This window comes from Trichechus manatus, unplaced genomic scaffold (genome assembly GCF_000243295.1).
Source record: "Trichechus manatus latirostris isolate Lorelei unplaced genomic scaffold, TriManLat1.0 scaffold00032, whole genome shotgun sequence".
Lineage (NCBI taxonomy): Eukaryota > Metazoa > Chordata > Mammalia > Sirenia > Trichechidae > Trichechus > Trichechus manatus.
The window spans coordinates 12,663,798-12,682,250 of record NW_004443968.1 but is presented as its reverse complement, the minus strand read 5'-3'; the positions used below and the strand labels follow the sequence as shown (position 1 = coordinate 12,682,250).

Here is an 18,453-nt window from a genome sequence, read left to right as displayed (position 1 = left end):
ATAAGATAAGATAGTATATACTGTAATATTTTCTTCTTTCACTCTAATGTACTGTCTTGCACACTTCCTCATCCCATTTGGACACCACTGTGTTTAAGCATTGTGTTTACTGCAGCAATGTTCCTTGGTTGAACTCTCATTCATGGCCCCAGACTGGATCCCTCACCCTATTTTTTGTTTGTTTTTTATTTTTAGTGAAAATATACATAACAAAACATACATCCATTCAACATTTTCTACATGTACAGTTCAATTGGTTACATTCTTTGTATTGTGTCAGCATTCTCCCTATCTCTACCTATATTGTTTCACCTTCGTGACTTAGGTTCTCTATCCCCTAAACTTCTCTGTGTTTTAGAGTTATTGCTGTCCATTTGATCTCACATAGATAGTTCTTTAAAAGAGCACACTGCCTAAGGCGAACATTCTCTATTAGCTGAGCTAAATGGTTGTTTAGTTTAAAGATATTCATGGGATAGTTTCTGCTGAAGGCTTAAAGATTAATTATCTCAGGGCAATAGATTTGAGGGTTTCCCCAGTCTCAACGGGTCCAGGAAGTCTGGTTTCTGTAAGAATTTGAAATTCAGTTCCACATTTTTCCTCTTTTGACCTGGATCCATTTATTTCACCCTGTTTTTTAATGTAGAGAATTACCACAGGTCACAAGGGGCTCATGCTGAGAGAACACAGCACAGATACATCTTAGAAAATGGCTCCAAGTCTAGGCTTCTACATGTGGTGGGCAGGAGCATAATTTACAGTTACAAAAGAAATCTACAGCGCTACAGAAAATGTCTGATCATTTCGGGGGGGAAATGACAGTCATGTGAATAGCCAAACCAATGGTTCCAATAGGGACTTTAAGGAAACATATACTTTTAAATTCAACCAGTTTCTGTTTAGTCTCATGTGGAAGTAAATTCTGTGCAGACCTGGGAGAGGGGCTGAAATGTACTTTTTACCTGCACAAAGTTGTCTGTTAGGCTCTGAATCCTCTATAGTGCTAAGAAATGAGAGAGAAGGAACTGGATAGGAATAACATCAGAAATGCTAATTGACGTTAAGATAAACAAAGCAAATTGCACAGCCTTCTGACTCGTGATATTTTCCATATAGGTCATAAGTGACATTTTGGATCTGGATGAGGAATTTCTGAGTGCCATGGGTTTGGTCTGAGAGAAAGCAATCCCATCCTGTACATTCCAATGAAATCTAATGGGTTTTTTTTTTTGTGTGTTTCTGGGGTATTTTAGGCCCAGGAGGATACTGGGGTGAATGCTAGTTCTTCTAAAAGTTGAAACCCTAGGAAAGACTCAGAACAAATCCAATTTTGGAGGAAGGGAGGGGGCAAGGAATTCTGATCAGGCTTATTTCACTGTACCGCTTCCACAGGGGAACTGGGAATGGGAGGTAGGGGGTAGGGAACAGCTCCCATCAAAATTCCTGAGGTTTTCCCCCAGAACAAAACTGCATTGACAAAGCAGGCCAAATGTGTTTGATGTACAGTTTAAGATTTCATTGGATCCTTCTGAGCTAAGGAATGAGCCAGGAGGGGATGGTGGGCATAGGTAGGGCTGATGACTGGATTTAACATTTTGCCCCAGCAATTCTCCTTTGCCAGGGCTGAATGAGAGAAATTTGTTTCTCACTGCCTTCTTCTCACTTCTCTCTTTTACACCTGGACAGGGTAATTTGGGCTAGTGAGTTTTAAAAGCGATAGATTTCATTGAACTATTTCAGTAAAAAGGAAGAACATACGTTGAGGGTGGGGGGAGAAATAATTGTATATTCTTCACAGTATTACTTATACAAATAAAGCCCAAGACTTATGAAAAAATAAAATAGAATGTTTCACCCTCCCTCAGTGTTCATACACATAATTATCCCTTTTAAGAGGAATTATGGGAAAAGAAGACATTTAACCGTCTGTGTTACTCTTCCTTAAAGCCCTTGAAACTTTAAAAAATATAATTGCAGATATAAATCAAAATAAGGGATAATGAAATAAACTTTATTTAAAGTTTCTAGGGAGGTCTGAGCTTGTGGAACTTTAAATCTTCAACATTTTAAATTTTGTTTTAAAATTGAATCACAAAGCTTTTGAGATTCCTCATAGCTCATATAAATTTATAATTTTGTAACATTTTAAAATATTTAATACTAGATGATAATAATTAACATACTCTAAGCAAAGGTCAACAATAGCAGATGGGCTATGACATTTATATGGCTCTTTACTCTTGATCCAGAGGCAGATTTTCCAAGAGAATGATGAAACATTAAGCGGCTGTGCTTCCTGGCACAGCTGCTTCCAATGTGTTCACAGGTTCATATACTTCCATAAACTTTGCAAAAGTAAGATGTTTTTGTATTCTTTTTCTTGAAAAAGGTCCTCAGATTGTATAAGCTTCAGACCCTACACAAGCTGCCCCTGCTCTTGATAAAGTATTTCACATACATCCTCTCACTGGATCAGCACAAAGGTTTTGCTGTGAGTCAGAGCATTTAACAGAGAGTAACCCACGGAACCGTCACAGGGCTAATTAGTCAGGGCCAGGACTGGGTCGAGGACACAGGACTTCTAACACAGCTTCCCTTACAAGAAAAGCAATGCTTAAAAATCTGTTCTGGAAGATATATACTCTTTGCGCTATGAAATAATAGCTGATTTTTGGTTTTCTGTATTTTCTAAATTTTCTGTAATGATATTTTATTAATTTTACTACCTGCTGGAAATAAAATGTTTTAGATCCTTTTTTCTTTCTCTTGCACGTTTGCTCTGAGAGGTAATATTGGATATAAACAAATACCAACTTTTTTAGGAGATGGGTCCAATTTTCTCTTACAAAATTCCAGGCCAAGTGCTGCCCCTTTGGATTTCTAGCAATCGCATGAAGAAGAGGTGCAAAGTCCTGGGTCTTGATAACTTTTCCTTCCATTCCTAGTTTGATTAACCTGAAGAAATAAAAACCACTTATTTTTCCACGGTATCTGTTATGTGCACAGAAATTAACTCAGGCTACTAATGTATTGGAGCCCTAGTGGCGCAGTGGTTAAGCATTTGGCTGCTATCTAAAAGGTCGGCCGTTTGAATCCACCAGCTGCTACTTGGAAACCCTATAGGGCAGTTCTGCTCTGTCCTATAGGATCACTATGAGTCAGAATCGACTTGATGGCAACAGATTTGGTTTGGGGTTTTTTTGGTACCAATATATTAGAAGAATAGGACAGAAAGAGGCACGGTAAAAGTATAACTTATCAAAAACAGCAACGGGTAAATTCTCTACCGGCTAAAATTTTAATGTTCCAATTAAACTTTTACTTTTTTCTAGCAGTGATTAGCTTTATTTACTTAAAATTTCAAAGAACTTTAGCAGCTTATATCAGTTTATATACAGGAACATAGTTTAAAAACAATTTTCCGCCAAGGTTCTGAAGGTAAAACATTGCCATTTGTCTAGTGTCCATCGCATGATTAATAATGAGGGAATATCTGTTTTCACTATTTGCATTTTGTCAGTACATTTTTTTCTGGAAGTAATGTCAAAGCAATACAAATCCAGGCTCAATTATTTTATGCCTTTAAAATTGGTGGCTGAAATTTACTTTTAACAATTTAGTTAACAAAGTTTACTTTTAATAATTTAGTTAAATTAATGCACTTACTTCACTAAGTTTTCCTGATGTTTGCTGGTTGACAGTGCATACAGAATTTTGTTTTTTTCAGCACCTGACATTGACAGTCCGTATTGCTCTAAAAGGTAATTCCATCCTCCTGTTGTCTGGGCACCCACAGAATACACAATCTTTAAAACATCTGCTGGGATACTGTAATATTAAGCATAAAAGTTAAGAAAAAAGTTCAATGAGAGAAAAAACTTTTTTTGCTTATTGCAATTTTAAATTACCGTAACAGAATTGTTTCCAATACCTGGCATATTACACCTTTTTTTCCTGCCAATCTTTTAAAGAATTTTATTTAATATTAATTTTCCAATTTTGTGTTTTACCTCTTACTGATGATAACTTGTTAGTCAGCAGAACAACCATAAAATTTTAACCTACTTTGAGATGAAAATAGAAAGTTGATGGAATCATCAAATAAAGGATGAATTCTGAAATATAGAAGTACGGGTTTATATAGAATTCTATCGTTGAGTCAGTTTTGACGACAGGGTTGCTATGAGTCAAAACTGACTCAACAGCAATGGATTTTTTTTGCTATTATTATTATTTTTTTTAGCAATAAATAACCTCTATTGGTGCTATATTGTTGTTAGCTGCCTTCTAATCAATCGATTTGCACTCAACTACTAACATGAAGACACCACAGAAGAAAGACCTGGTGATCTGCTTCCATAAAGGTTACAGCCAAGAAAACCCTACGGAACAATTTGACTCCATAACACACAGGGTCACCATGAGTTGGAATCTACTTAACAGATACAGGTTTTGTTGGTTGTGATTGGTGCTATATGATTTTTAATCCCAAATATCTATAGATCAATAATAACTGATACTCATATTGATGGCCCAGAGAAACCACAACACAGGAGTGGAGAGGGGCCAGGAAATTTGCATTTGTCATGTAGTGACCATACGGAAGGGACTGTCCTAGTCTCTGTACATCTTATTTAACTGTCAAAACTCCAAAAATGCATTTTAAAAAATTAAAATAAAGTTTGGAAAGATTAACTAACTTTCACAAGGTGACATAACTAGCCATTTTCGAGATGGGATTTAAACCTATGATTCTAATGCGTGTGCTATTTCTACTATGCTATATACTTAAGGAGCCCTGGTGGCGCTAACCAAAAGGTTGGCAGTTCAAATTCACCAGCCACTCCTTGGAAACCCTATGGGGCAATTCTAGTCTGTCCTATAGGGTCACTATGAGTTGAAATCGACTTGATGGCAATGGGTTTTTTAATACATACTTAAATATCCTAAATGCCATTTGAATCATAAAATAAAGATTAAGTAATTAAATTATAATCCATATTGTTTTGATTTTAGTATATTTTACTGTACAATGTTATGAAAACTGATACATTTCTTGAAGGTAGGACACAGTTGTTTTATTCCTTATCCTTAACATCTACAGCAGTCCCTGGCACATAGAAAATGTGCAGAGAATTATATTTTGAATTCACAAATGAATGAAATAATCAATCTAGGTAAAGAAATTCTTCATTAGGATTCATTCTAGCAGTCTCACAGTTTAAAAAACCACAACAGTATTTAATTCTCTATTCTTGATTACAAGCATAAATGAGTTTTGCCCACAGTACTTTCATAAGCAAAACATCCTGTTCAGCATGTCAAACCATCATATATACTGCAGATGGGTTACTGCTGGTGAGATCATCCCTTCTATAACCAGCATAAAGATAGAATAATAAAGTTGAGAATTTAGAGGGTTAAAATGTTGTGGGGTTGTTAACCAATGTCATAAAATAGCATGTGTGTTACTGTTACATGAGAAACTATCTGTTCTGTAAGCCTTCACCTGAAGTACAATAAAATATTTAAAAAAAAAAAAAAATTCAAACCTACAAAAAAAAAAAAAAAAAAGATAGAATAATAATATTCTATTGTGTTATAGGGCAGCAGGACGTTTGCATTTTAGTTTTACCCACGCAACCCATTCAAACATAAAGAGAAGGGAATAATAGAGCAAAAAGATACCTTTTTCTAAAACTGATTTTAGGCTTAAATCACAAAGAGCAGAAAAGTTCAAAAAGAAGAAAACTTGAATTACTTTTTTTTAATGAAGAATTCAAGAAAGAATTTCAAAAATATCACTGATATTCAGTTGTGGAGGGAAAAGTTATGATAGCCTAACAGAAATCTGGCACAGGAAAAATTCACACCATTACATTCCACGGTGCTAAAGTTGTGAACTTTTTAACTTTAAATTAAAAAATGAATTTTACTTAATTGACACATAAAATTGATTTCCTAAAACATTCAAATCAAGAGTCAGAGTTTTAACAATAATAATATAAAATTAGGTGTTAGACAGGTATCAATGCTTAAATTGAAAAGATAGAGTGGTCTGTTAGTTCCTATGGGTAGCAGTTATAAAACTGAACTGCAACACAATCCATTTGATCCCTGGGGATCTTCCTGATTATAGTCACCACTACAATCAGTCTTTGCCACCATGCACATGCTTTAGATGCTGAAATGATTAGTTTCCCATCAAAGGTGAAGGCAAGTGACAACCTGGGGCCAAGGTTTGGCCTGTGGTATTGGTTGATGCGGGAGCAAACACACTAAAAAAAAAAGGCACTCCCTTAATTAGCTTTTCAGCAAGTTTCATAAATAGATCACTGGTGATTTAACTACATGTAATCTCCATGGTAGGAGCCCCGGTGGCAGAGTGGTTAAAGCATTAGGCTGCTAACCAAAAGGTTGGAGGTTCGAACCCATCAGCTGCTCCCAGGAGAAAGATGTGACAGTCTACTTCTGTAAAGATTACAGCCTTGGAACCCCTATGGGGAAGTTCTACTCTGTCCTATAGGGTCTCTATGAGTCGGAACCGACTCGTCGGCAGTGAGTTTGGTTTGGTTTGGTAATTTCACATTGCTTCCTCTAATATCTTTTTATCTTTGAGGAGCATCACTTTTGGAGATAGGGCTCCCCCTGTTTCACCCCTGGCTATCTTTCTGTTACCATGTCAATGTTTACTAACTCTCCCCACAGGGAATGAAATTTCACTTCTCACAAAACATACTGAGCGCTTACTATGTGTGAGCATGAAATGAGCATGTAATTCCCAGTACATTTTTTCTTCTATCCTCAGTAAAAGTTTTAAATCTAATGTCTTGCTTGATCAATGGCTTTTACATCAAAGTGAAAGGAACAAAGAATAAGAAAAGAAGTCAAGATCTACTTTAGTTTTCCACTGGACTCCATCCACCGAGAGAAGAGTTCAGCTGCCTTCTGGGTGCAGGGAGGATGGTTCAGATCACAGGCCAACTTCAAGAGAGCTGAGCGAAGCAGCCTGTCAAAGATCGAGCCCTCGTCACTCCAGCTTTGCTTGTCAATCATTGCCTTAAAATACCGGAGAATGTAATGCTGCGGAAAGCACAAGATGGTTTACTGAGAGGCTAAATTTAGTTTTTAACACAGTTCTTACTCACCAATTTAAAGGACCCAAATCTAAACTATCTGCATGAAACTTTCCCAAACACAGAACTACTTATCTTCATATCTCTTCCCTCTTTTTCTGGCTTCCACCCATCACACCTAAGAAGGAGATTCTACATTAAAAATATGATTTAATTTTCTATCTGTGAGGGGAATATCAATTGATGTAAGATAAAAATCACCTTTGAGAGGAATCTTCCACTTATGATCCTGGTACCTAACTCTTAGGATGGTGATGACAAGAAAAGAGGGTATTAAACTATTAGGTGCTGTGCTATTGACTGCCATCAGCCAGTCTCTACAGCTTCTTCATGATTTAACATCAAGGAGTTCACACAGTACAGAGCCTCGACCATCCTCCAGGCACTGCGTATTTACTTAATGAATATTCTGAAAGTAACACAAACCTTGAGGTTTTCAGTGACATCTGAGATATTCCTTCCATCCATCATGTGGTATAACAATTCTAAGTGTCCTAGACCTTTGAGGAGTGCAGGACTGCTTGTTTCATGTTGGAGATAGCGAGTCAGGTCCAGGGCTTTGTCGAGGGTCAATCTTCCTGCACTGAGGTATAAAACAAACACCAACAGTTCATGAATATCTTACAGCTCTTAGTATTAAAGCACATATGAAGTAGAGAGCAATTTCAGAAGCAGTTTATTATAACCAGATCATTTGGTTCAAATCCTTGCTCTGTCACCGACTAGCTGTGTGATCTTGGGCGAATCACCTAACCTCTCTGGGATCAATTGCCTCCCCTCTGTCATAGGGATAATAATGGTATCTTCTTCCTAGGCTTGTTGTGAGGATTAAATGAGTTAATATATGTAAAGCACGTAGAATAATGCCTGGCACATAGTAGGTGCTTAATAAATAAAATCAATATTGGGTAATATTAATATTTAGCACCAAGTAATATTAAAAGTGGAGCCCTGATGGCCCAGTGGTTAAGAGCTCGGCTGCTAACCAAGAGGTCAGCAGTTCAAATCCACCAGTCACTCCTTGGAAACCTATGGGATAGTTCTACCCTGTCCTATAGGGTCACTATGAGTCGGAATCGACTCGACGGCAGTGAGTTTCAACAAGTTAATATTTAAGTTTTAATATATTGTATCATTCTCTGATTCATTTGTGTGTTTGAATTGTTTCTCTAATAAATTGGGAACTTTAAGGACTGGTGCTATGTCTTTTCTTTGTGTCCTTTTTCTCTTTACTTTGATGTCCCTCTTAGAGCCTAACAGAGAAACAACAATCATTGTGAGCAGGACAAAAATAAGTATTTCCATCTTGTTTAGATTCTAAAGTTATATGCCTTCTCTCTATTTTCTTGTAATGAGAAGAACAAACTACAGAACTATTATTCTGCTAGCGTCTCTGCTGTAGATAAAATAAACCATGATATTGCCCTTTTTGTAGAGAGGTTCTTACATGTTTTTCTGAGAGGTGCGTGTCCGCACAGGGTCTATAAGCCGTGCTTGTGAGCATCCGGACTAAGCACAACCATGTGACTCGAAAACAGATTATAGAACAAAGGATACCTCTGTTGAATTTTTCATGAACATAATGCTCTACCTCCTTTGCATTTTTTTAAATTTTAAATTCTTATCTAAGAAGAGGGAACTGAAACTAGAAAGAAGTGAGATGAAAAATAATCAACTTTTGTTGTGATTTTACTCTTCTCAATCATAGTGACATTATTACTTTAGAACAGAATTATGGGGAAATTTCCAAGAAATTCATCTGAAGACAGAGGGCTGGACCATATGCTCTATGATTCTATGGACTGCTGTATATTTTAAGAAACCAACTCCACAAAATGTCATCACTGTTCCTTCTTATGTGTGTAAGTATCATAATCTACAGCACAGTTGATACCTTAGGGCAGCAGCAACAGGGAGAAAAAGTATTATATTCTAGGGTCACAATTTTAAAAATAATGTTTAACATATAAAAATTACTTTATACTAAGGCTGATTTTCTTCTCAGTCCAAACTAATTTATTTGTTACTAAAACAAACACCATTATTAGAAGCCTTTACTTTTATATTTGCTCACCGTTCTTTGTTTTAATCGGAATATTTATTCAAAAACCAAACAAACCAAACCCGATGCTGTTGAGTCGATTCTGACTCATGGCGACCCTATAGGATAGAGTAGAACTGCCCCATAGGGTCTCCAAGGAATGGCTGGTGGATTTGAACTGCTGACCTTTTGGTTAGCAGCCATAGCTCTTAACCACTGTGCCACCTTTTAATATCTCTTTTCATTATAAAAGTGATATAAACAAATATAAGCAAATCACAAAACAACTGGAAACTAGAGAACAGGGGGAAGAAAGACACTCATAATTTTACTAATCTATACATTCACTGAAGGAGCCCTGGCGGCCCAATGGTTAAGCACTTGGCTGCTAACTGAAAGATCAGCAGTTTGAACCCACCAGCAGCTCAAAGGAGAAAGATATGGCAGTTTACTTCCATAAAGATTACAGCCTTGGAAGCCATATAGAGCAGTTCTACTCTGTCCTATATAGTTGCTATTAGCAATCTACTCAACGGCAGTGGGTTCTGTTTTGTTTTGTTTTTTAATGGACTCACTAAAAAGGAGCCCTGGTGGTGCAACAGTTACGTGCTCAGCTGCTAACAGAAAGGTTGGTGGTTTGAACCACCCCCCCAGCGGCTCCCTGGGAGAAAGTCCTGGGGACCTGCTCTGTTAAAGACTATGACCTAGAAAACCCTATGGGGCAGTTCTGCTCCGTCACATGGGGTAGTTCTGCTCCGTCACATGGGGTGGCTACATACATTCACTAATAGCATTTTGGAGTATTTCCTTCTGGTCTCCCTGTCCCCTTTTCTTCACTTACGTAGTTGCAAACATAATAATTTACAAACTTCTATTTTGCTTTTTTTCAACTTCAGGTTGTTTAAAATGTGCACTTTTCTGTGTTGCTATCTCATCATTCTGATCAACACATGATCTTTTAAGTAATTTCTATTAGATAATACTACTAAGGCTAACTGTTAACATTTATTGAGCAGGTACTGTACATACTGCCTTATCTACATTATCGTATGCAATTCTCAAAACAACTCTGTGTGTTAGACATTATTGTTACTGGGGTTTTAAATATTAGAAAAGTTTCAAAGACTAGAAAATTTAGGCTTACAAAGGTTAAATAACTTGCCCAGGCTGAAACAATTAATAAGTGGAGAGGTAGTACTTGAACTCAAACTCTGTTTTAATCCAACACCTGTACTGTTACACCACATTAACCTGTCTGTCTAATAACAAAAAGATTAGTTTTCCACTGATGCATCAATAATTGTAGGGTTCCTTCTGATAAATTTAGACTGCCCATACATTTGTACACTGGAAAGAACAAAAAAAAAAAAAAAAAAAGACTTTCAAATTACATAGATTAGCTTTAATTTGCTGAGTTGTCAATATTCTTCATTCTCCCTACTCTTACATTTTTAATCTACCTTCTCAGGATCTGCTCAGATCTTCTCCTTTGAACAGACAAACTTTCAACTAATAATAGCCTGCTTTTTAGCTAGCCCGTTATGCATCCACTCATAGGTAGGACATTGTTTTTCCTAATCCTGATCTGCAATGTTCTGTGCTACCGTGATGCTCCTGAGACCTATGGGAATGAAGATTTAGCATTTTTCTTACTAGGGAGTTCTGTTGTATGAAGAAGCTTTGCCTGAGAGATGTCCTGTTGGTTACTTTCACTCAATTTGACCTAAATAAGCATCTGAAAGGAAATAATATGTCACACTGAATAAAGCGAATACATTCCAGGAACTCTCGGAATAGGAAAGCTTACAAGATATCCACCTGGCTCCTGATTTTTTTTCCCATTGGAGATCTTGTGACCTGATTTATTCTTCATATTATTCTGCTGATGATAAGTGGAAAAGAAAGCACTTTGTCTTTCCAAGAAAGTCTAGGGTGGAATAAACATAAGCAGCCAATTCTTTCCCCATTTTCCTATCAATTTCTTATTGGTTTCTCCAATGTACATAAAATAATGAATGGATTGTGCACTAGGATGACAACTCAACTACTCCTTGTCCAGCAGACTACACAGGTATTTGGTGTAACAGTCAGCTAGAGGCATAAATAAATTCTAAATCAGGGTTCAAAAGCTCAAATGCTTCAAGGGTCTACCCTAGGTGATTAAAATAGGCCATTGTGTGTGGTTTGGAACTTTGGCACATGGGAGAATGCAGGCATGACCTAAAAGGAGATCTGTCACTGCACTCTCCCTATGGTTGTCCTGTGGGAATGCTGCCAAATCTTCTCATTTTAAAGAGATTCCAGAAGTCAAGTAAATTTTCCACATTCATAAATGTTGGGTCAAATTTATAGACACTGTGTGGGTCAAAATACATCAGTAGGCAGGCTTTGGCCTATGGTGACCAGCATTTGACATCTATTAAGATCCATATCTTATGAATGATCAACACTGAACATTTGATTCTGAAATCTGGCATAGCCACTAACGGATCCGTTATTTCCTGTGAAATCAGATGAAATGCTGCATTACTTACCTAACCAGCTGAAATGCATCATGAATTAGACCTACTCTGTCCTTAGGTCTGAGAAGTGTGTGGTTCTGATTCAACTGTGTAATGAGGTGGTCCCAGCCATGCCCCTCATAATGAACGATGTAATAGCCATTTGAGTCCACATTGAATTTCAACCAACTGGTCTTTTCCGGTAATTCCAGAGTATCTAAGAGGAGGAAATTGGCATAGACATTTCATTATCAACACGCACACCAGGTACATCTCCAAAAATATTAGTTTCCATACTATTACTAATAAGTCAATGGAAAAACAAAGTTTTGGAAGCATCATAACAATAATAATTTTCATACTCCGCTGGACGGTCTCTTTGGGGAAGATGGTCCTAACTTGAAAAATAAATTAATTCATAGGGAAAGGACTGCTGAACTTGTTCTCAAAAAAGCAGTCTATGCAGGTTCAAGAGGTATGCAAGGACTCGGTTAACTAGCCGATCTCAGCAAGACTGGAATTTGGCTTAATTTACTCATGCTCTTGTCTCAAGGTTTAGTTGCTGCTGTTGTTGTTAGATGCCATTGAGTTGGTTCCAACTCATAGCGACCCTATGTACATGGAATGAAACGTTGCCTGGTCCTGCGCCATCCTCACGATCATTGTATGCTTAAGTCCATTGTTGCAGCCACTGTGTCAATCCATCTCACTGAGGGTCTTCCTCTTTTTCTCTGACCTTCTACTTTACCAAGCATGATGTCCTTCTCCAGGGACCGATCCTTCCTGACAACATGTCCAGGGTCTGTGAGATGTAGTCTCATCATCCTTGCTTCTAAGGAGCTTTCTGATTATAATTCTTCCAAGACATATTTGTTCTTTCTTTTGGCAGTCCATGGTATACTCAATAATCTTCAACACCACAATTCAAAGGCATCAATTCTTCTTCAGTCTTCCTTATTCACCGTCCCATTTTCACATGCGTATGAGGCAACTGAAAACACCATGACTTGAGTCAGGCATACCTTAGTCATCAAGGTGATGTCTTTACTTTTCAGCACTTTAAAGAGGTCTTTAGCAGCAGATTTGCTCAGTGCAATGCATCTTTTGATAGGTGTTGATTGTGGATCCAAGTAAAATGAAATCCTTGACAACTTCAATCTTTTCCCCGTCTATCATAATGTTGCTTACTGGTCTGGTTGTAAGGATTTTTGTTTTCTTTATGTTGAGATGTAATCCATACTGAATGCTGTGGTCTTTGATCCTTATCAGTAAGTGCTTCAAGTCCTCTTCACTTTCAGCAAGCAAGGTTGTGTCATCTGCGTATCAAAGGTTGTTAATGAGTCTTCCTCCAATCCTGATGCCCCATTCTTCTTCATATAATCCAGCTTCTCGGATTATCTGCTCAGCATATAGATTGAATAGGTATGGTGAAAGGATACAACCCTGACGCACACCTTTCCTGACTTTAAACCATGCAGTAGCCCCATGTTCTGTTTGAACGACTGCCTCTTGATCTATGTACAGGTTCCTCATGAGCACAATTAAGTGTTCTGGAATTCCCATTCTTTGCAATGTTATCCATAATTTGTTATGATCCACACAATCAAATGTCTTTGCATAGTCAATAAAGCACAGGTAAACATCGTTCTGGTATTCTTTGCTTTCAGCCAGGATCCATCTGACATCAGCAATGATATCCATGGTTCCGTGTCCTCTTCTGAAACTGGCTTGAGTTTCTGGAAGTTCCTTGTTGGTATACTGCTGTAGCCGCTTTTGAATGATCTTCGGCAAAATTTTACTTGCGTGTGATATTAATGATATTGTTAGATAATTTCCGCATTCAGTGGGATCAACTTTCTTGGGAATAGGCATAAATATGGATCTCTTCCAGTCAGTTGGCCAGGTAGTGGTCTTCCAAATTTCTTGGCAGAGACGAGTGAGTACTTCCAGTGCCGCATCCATTTGTTAAAACATTTCAATTGGTATTCTGTCAATTCCTGGAGCTTTGTTTTTTTGCCAATGTCTTCAGTGCAGCTTGGACTTCTTCCTTCAGTACCATTGGTTCCTACTCATATGGTACCTCCTGAAATGGTCAAACCGGTCATTTAAATAGGTGATCTATTCGTCCAGTCCTTATTTTGGGTGAAATAAGGATTACAGGTTGAACACGACTTTATGATGGAAGCCCTCTCAAATTTTAGTGCAGTGCTTAGAGGAGAAATTAAAATTATATTATATATTTTTTTACATGATAGGCAGTATATTAGGTGGTACAATTACATTGTAATATTCTCTCAACAACTCTGTGAGGCCTTGTCTCTATTTAAAACAAGATGAGAAAACTGAAGCTTCAGGAGACATTAATTTTTTTTTTAAGGTCACATATCTAATAGGTGACAAAGTAGGGATTTGAACCCAAGACCGATTGATTCCAAAGTATATGCTTTTTTCCATTATATATTTTTGCCTCATGGCATAAGAGCTGGATTAGTAGGTATCATAGGACATAAAATGGGATTCTATCATTTCTTAATATAAATACAAATCTATCTTTAAATGTTAAAAGCATAAGAGAACATCCCAGTGAATGGAAAATAATTCAGACTTCTAGCTGAAGGCTTCTGTTGGTAATATATGGACAAGTGAGAACTTCCCCAGACATAAATCTTTTATTAGCTTTACTTATAGTATCTTTCTTTCAAATAGCTCAAAACATGTTTAATTTTAGCATTAAAACATCTATTTGGCTAATTAGTTCATTACCTCTCTTTGATTTTAGAACATGTCTGTGAATCATATTAGAAGAACTCGTGGAGTATGTCAGTGGGATTTGCCAAAGGTACCTATGTTAGAAAGTAAAGATCATTACATATGAAATGGCTATTTCGACTTTCACATTATTAGACTCAGACTCTAAAAAGCACTTAATCACACATCCTTTACACTATCAGTGGCCTTAAAATTTTTTAAGGCTAGTATATCCTTGGACTAAAATCTCAGCAAATACTTCTTCCAAGATAATTATGAAGGTACAACAATATGTACCTACTTGAACTCTGTCACAAATACCTATGCCTTTTGCTGTCCAAATCCTATACCACAGCAAGTTCTTCTGTTTGTTTTCTTCTAAGTTAGAGAAAAAAAAAAATCCAGTCTTCCTTTCACCTATGCAAAAACTCCAAATGACAGCCTGATGTTAATTGAAATAACCAAACCAAAGCTGTAGGAAAAGCCTTAGGAGGTAAAGAACTTACTTCAGTGTGACTTTTCACTTATCCTTTTGTTCAACAAGGCAACCCACATACAACACCCAACTGCTAAGTGACTGCAAGCAAGTGGTCAGCAGGAGAGCCAAGTCCAGAGAGCAGAAAAGTAGAATGGATTGGAAGAAAAAGCTTCAGTTACTTTTCAGTAGCCCTATTATTGAAATATCAGGAATTGGCTATTTTCTTCTTTTATTATACTTTAGATGAAGGTTTACAGAACAAACTAGCTTCGCATTAAACAATTAGTAGACATACTGTTTTGTGACATTGGTTACCAACCCCAAGACATGTCAACAGTCTCCCTTCTTGACCTTGGGTTTCCCATTACCAGCTTTCCTGTCCCCTCCTGCCTTCTAGTCCTTGCCCCTGGGCTGGTGTGCCCCTTTAGTCTCCTTTTGTTTTATGGGCCTGGCTAATCTTCAGCTGAAGGGTGAACCTCAGGAGTGACTTCATTACTAAGCTAAAAGGGTGTCCAGGGGCCATACTCTCGGGGTTTCTCCAGTCTCTGTCAGGCCAGTAAGTCTGGTCTTTTTTTGTGAGTTAGAATTTTGTTCTACATTTTTCTCCAGCTCTGTCCGGGACACTCTATTGTGATCCCTGTCAGAGCAGTCAATGGTGGTAGCCGGGCACCAACTAGTTGTGCTGTACTCAGTCTGGTGGAAGCTGTGGTAGTTTTGCTCCATTAATCCTTTGGACTAATCTTTCCCTTGTGTCTTTGGTATTCTTCATTCTCCCTTCTCCCGATGGGGTGAGACCAGTGGAGTATCTTAGATGGCTGCTCACAAACTTTTAAGACCCCAGACACTACTCACCAAAGTAGAATGTAGAACATTTTCTTTATAAACTATGTTATGCCAATTGAGCTAGATGTTTCCTGAGACCATGGTCCCCATAGCCCTCAGTCCAGCAACTCAGTCTCTCAGGGAGTTTGGATATGTCTATGGAGCTTCCATGACCTTGGAAGTTTGCTATTTTTTGGTCTAATTTTCTAACAGTCTCTAGAATCCATTTCCTCTATCCATATTAGCTATAGTAATCCTGCCCATGTGAAATCATGTGCTTGATAATATCAACAAGTGTAAAACAGAAGAGCAACTAAGAAAGTATCCATTATTCCTCAGAAAAATATAAAACAATAAAGGAATAACATACACTGACATGCTCCAGTAAAGGGACAGAAGGAATAATCTACATGCTAATCCACAAAGGACGGGTAATTAACAAAGCAAACTTGAAATATTTCTACAAAAATGTAAAAGTCGACATATGCACATTGCCAAGTCTTAATGGTTTGGAATTTGTGGGTGGATCTTGACTCTAGAAGGAAAGGGATTTTTCTATATAAACATATTTGGAGGTAGAGAGAGAGTAGCACTTCATGAGATAGCCCTGAATCAGAGGGTAATAATCTTGTGAGTTGTCTAGATACTGCCCAGACAGAGGAAAAGTACAGATCACTGTAGTAGATATTTATTATTCAGGGCCGTCCACAGTTTTGAACTCTCTCATTACTTGTGACAGGTTCCAAAATTGTGAGTCCTGTGTTTCCAAGAATGAATCAAACATTAATTTTTCCAGGCTCTGTTGCCAAGCTACAAATTGTCTAAGCTCTTTGACGTTTAGACTTTAGAAGGATGTGCACATACAGAAGTGGGATAAGAATTGCTGTTGGATTGGGAGCACGCAACTGACAAAACAAAAAAGGAAAATCGTATATTCTATGTGTTAAAGACTTCGCATTGGCTTTTGATTCTCAAAAAAATTATAGAATTTATTATTAAAACACCTTAGAAAAAAGAAACAATAATCATAAGAACCAGCATAGGTTTACTTGGATAATTTCATTTTAAATAAACCTCATTTATCACATTAATAGGGCTAATTGAGCAGAGAAATGTGGACAGTATTTTTATTTCAGTAAAGCCTTTACTAAGATTTCTCATGATAGCCTGGTGAATGAGATGACTGTGTGGTTAATTGGATTTGCTTTCATTACTACCAAGAACATCATATGTTTTAAGATATTGCATTTTATAGTCTATTACTGAAAACAAAAGGCAACAGGAAGTCTTAGCATCGAATTTATCACATAGGGAGTATCTTTTCTCTGGTAAGATGTCTAGCTGCCATAATGCTTCCTAGGTATCAGCCAGTCACACAATTTATCAGTGTCCAGAAATCTAGCACTGAAGAGTCTATTTAAAAGTCAGGGTATAATAGAAATATAACTGATCACCCTCTGCATCGGAACATGGAATTATTAGGAACAGGGCTGCTGAAAAAGGCAGTCTGGGCCACCTGAAGCTCTTTAAATTTGTTACCAAGGCTGGTTTAGGCCTTTGATTCCTATGTAGGAATAGCTTTCCACAAAGTTGCCAGAGCAGCTGAAAGAAGCTAACGAAATAATAGTGAGCAAACCAAGATGAGGTAAACTGGACCAGAAGAAGAAAGAAAATTAGCCACCTTTCCTGCAGAGTCCCCCATTCAGGGTCCTCTCTGAAAACTCCCTTCAGGAAAAGCTCCTGGTGTAGTCTCAGTGAACGCCCTTCTTGTTTAACCACCACGAGCGGGATTCCTTTCTGGAGAGTCCATGTATTCATCATCTCGTTGATTTCCACATTCTTCTGCAGAAAGCTGAGCTGAAATCACAAGTGATTTTGATAACTAAAGGGAGAAACGAGAATCCAAAGAGTTCAGAAACTCAACCTCCCTGAGAGGGCTCTGACTTGAATCTCAGGGGAGGGCAATGGGGGCAGGAGCAGATGGATTCATTTGGCTGGGCTACTTTAACGTCTGGGGCTGCTCTCCGCAAATTGCCTGAATGAGGAACACGCGTGGGAGCTGGAGATTAAGACGGGGCAGGAAAAGCCAAAGAGGAAGATAAGGGGAGCGGCTGAGACTGAAGCCTTCCTCCTGCTCCCCCTCCCTTCCCCAAAGAAAACCCTTCATTTACTACAGTATTGGTGGAATCTAGAAGATGGTTAAGGAGTGAAATGTCTGCCTTTAGAGAAGCTGTAAATATTCCAATGGGACAATATTACATCAGTAGAGGTGTATTGAGCAGAGAACAAAACCTCTAGCTTCTTAGCTTCTAAAATAGATTTGCGGTCACTGGATAGATTTGAATCTTCCTTTACAAACCATTACATGGGGTCGCCACGAGTCAGAATCGACTCTGCGACAACTAACTACAGCAACAACTTGGGGAATTATCATGACTCTTTCCAAGAGTTGGCCGTTTTTTCATTATGACTTTCTTTCTCCCTCTACAGTAATTCAGTAACTCTCCTGAGGTAAGCAGAAACAAGAAAGTCATACACTCTACTTCCAAACCCAACAATATACTTGGTGTGGCATTTTTTCAGAGCCTAGGGGAATGCCAAATGCAGCAGTAGCCACTCAAAAAAGAATTTTAAGCTGAGACACTTTCAGCTAGCAGTAGGGTTGTGGAGAAGCTTAATTATAATAGCAAAAAAAAAAAAAAAAAAAATAGTAGTAACAGCATCATC

At 37.8% G+C, this 18,453-nt stretch overlaps 1 protein-coding gene across 4 annotated transcripts in view; it reads right to left on the bottom strand.

The window, feature by feature from the left end:
* Positions 1 to 18,453, bottom strand: part of ERAP2 (endoplasmic reticulum aminopeptidase 2) — a 58,233-nt gene that overhangs the window by 3,232 nt on the left and 36,548 nt on the right. For 2 of the 4 annotated variants that reach the window (XM_023730130.1, XM_023730131.1), the window contains exons 11-17: positions 17,408 to 17,583; positions 14,442 to 14,521; positions 11,712 to 11,895; positions 7,563 to 7,719; positions 6,899 to 7,083; positions 3,667 to 3,828; positions 1,757 to 2,955 (exon numbers count right to left, since the gene is read on the bottom strand). In XM_023730130.1, coding sequence (XP_023585898.1) covers positions 2,544 to 2,955; positions 3,667 to 3,828; positions 6,899 to 7,083; positions 7,563 to 7,719; positions 11,712 to 11,895; positions 14,442 to 14,521; positions 17,408 to 17,583 — 1,356 coding nt within the window. In that variant the 3' untranslated portion in view covers positions 1,757 to 2,543. Of the gene's footprint in view, positions 1 to 1,754; positions 2,956 to 3,666; positions 3,829 to 6,898; positions 7,084 to 7,562; positions 7,720 to 11,711; positions 11,896 to 14,441; positions 14,522 to 17,407; positions 17,584 to 18,453 lie in introns of those variants that run through there. The other 2 variants (XM_004375042.3, XM_023730132.1) reach the window with 2 other exon arrangements.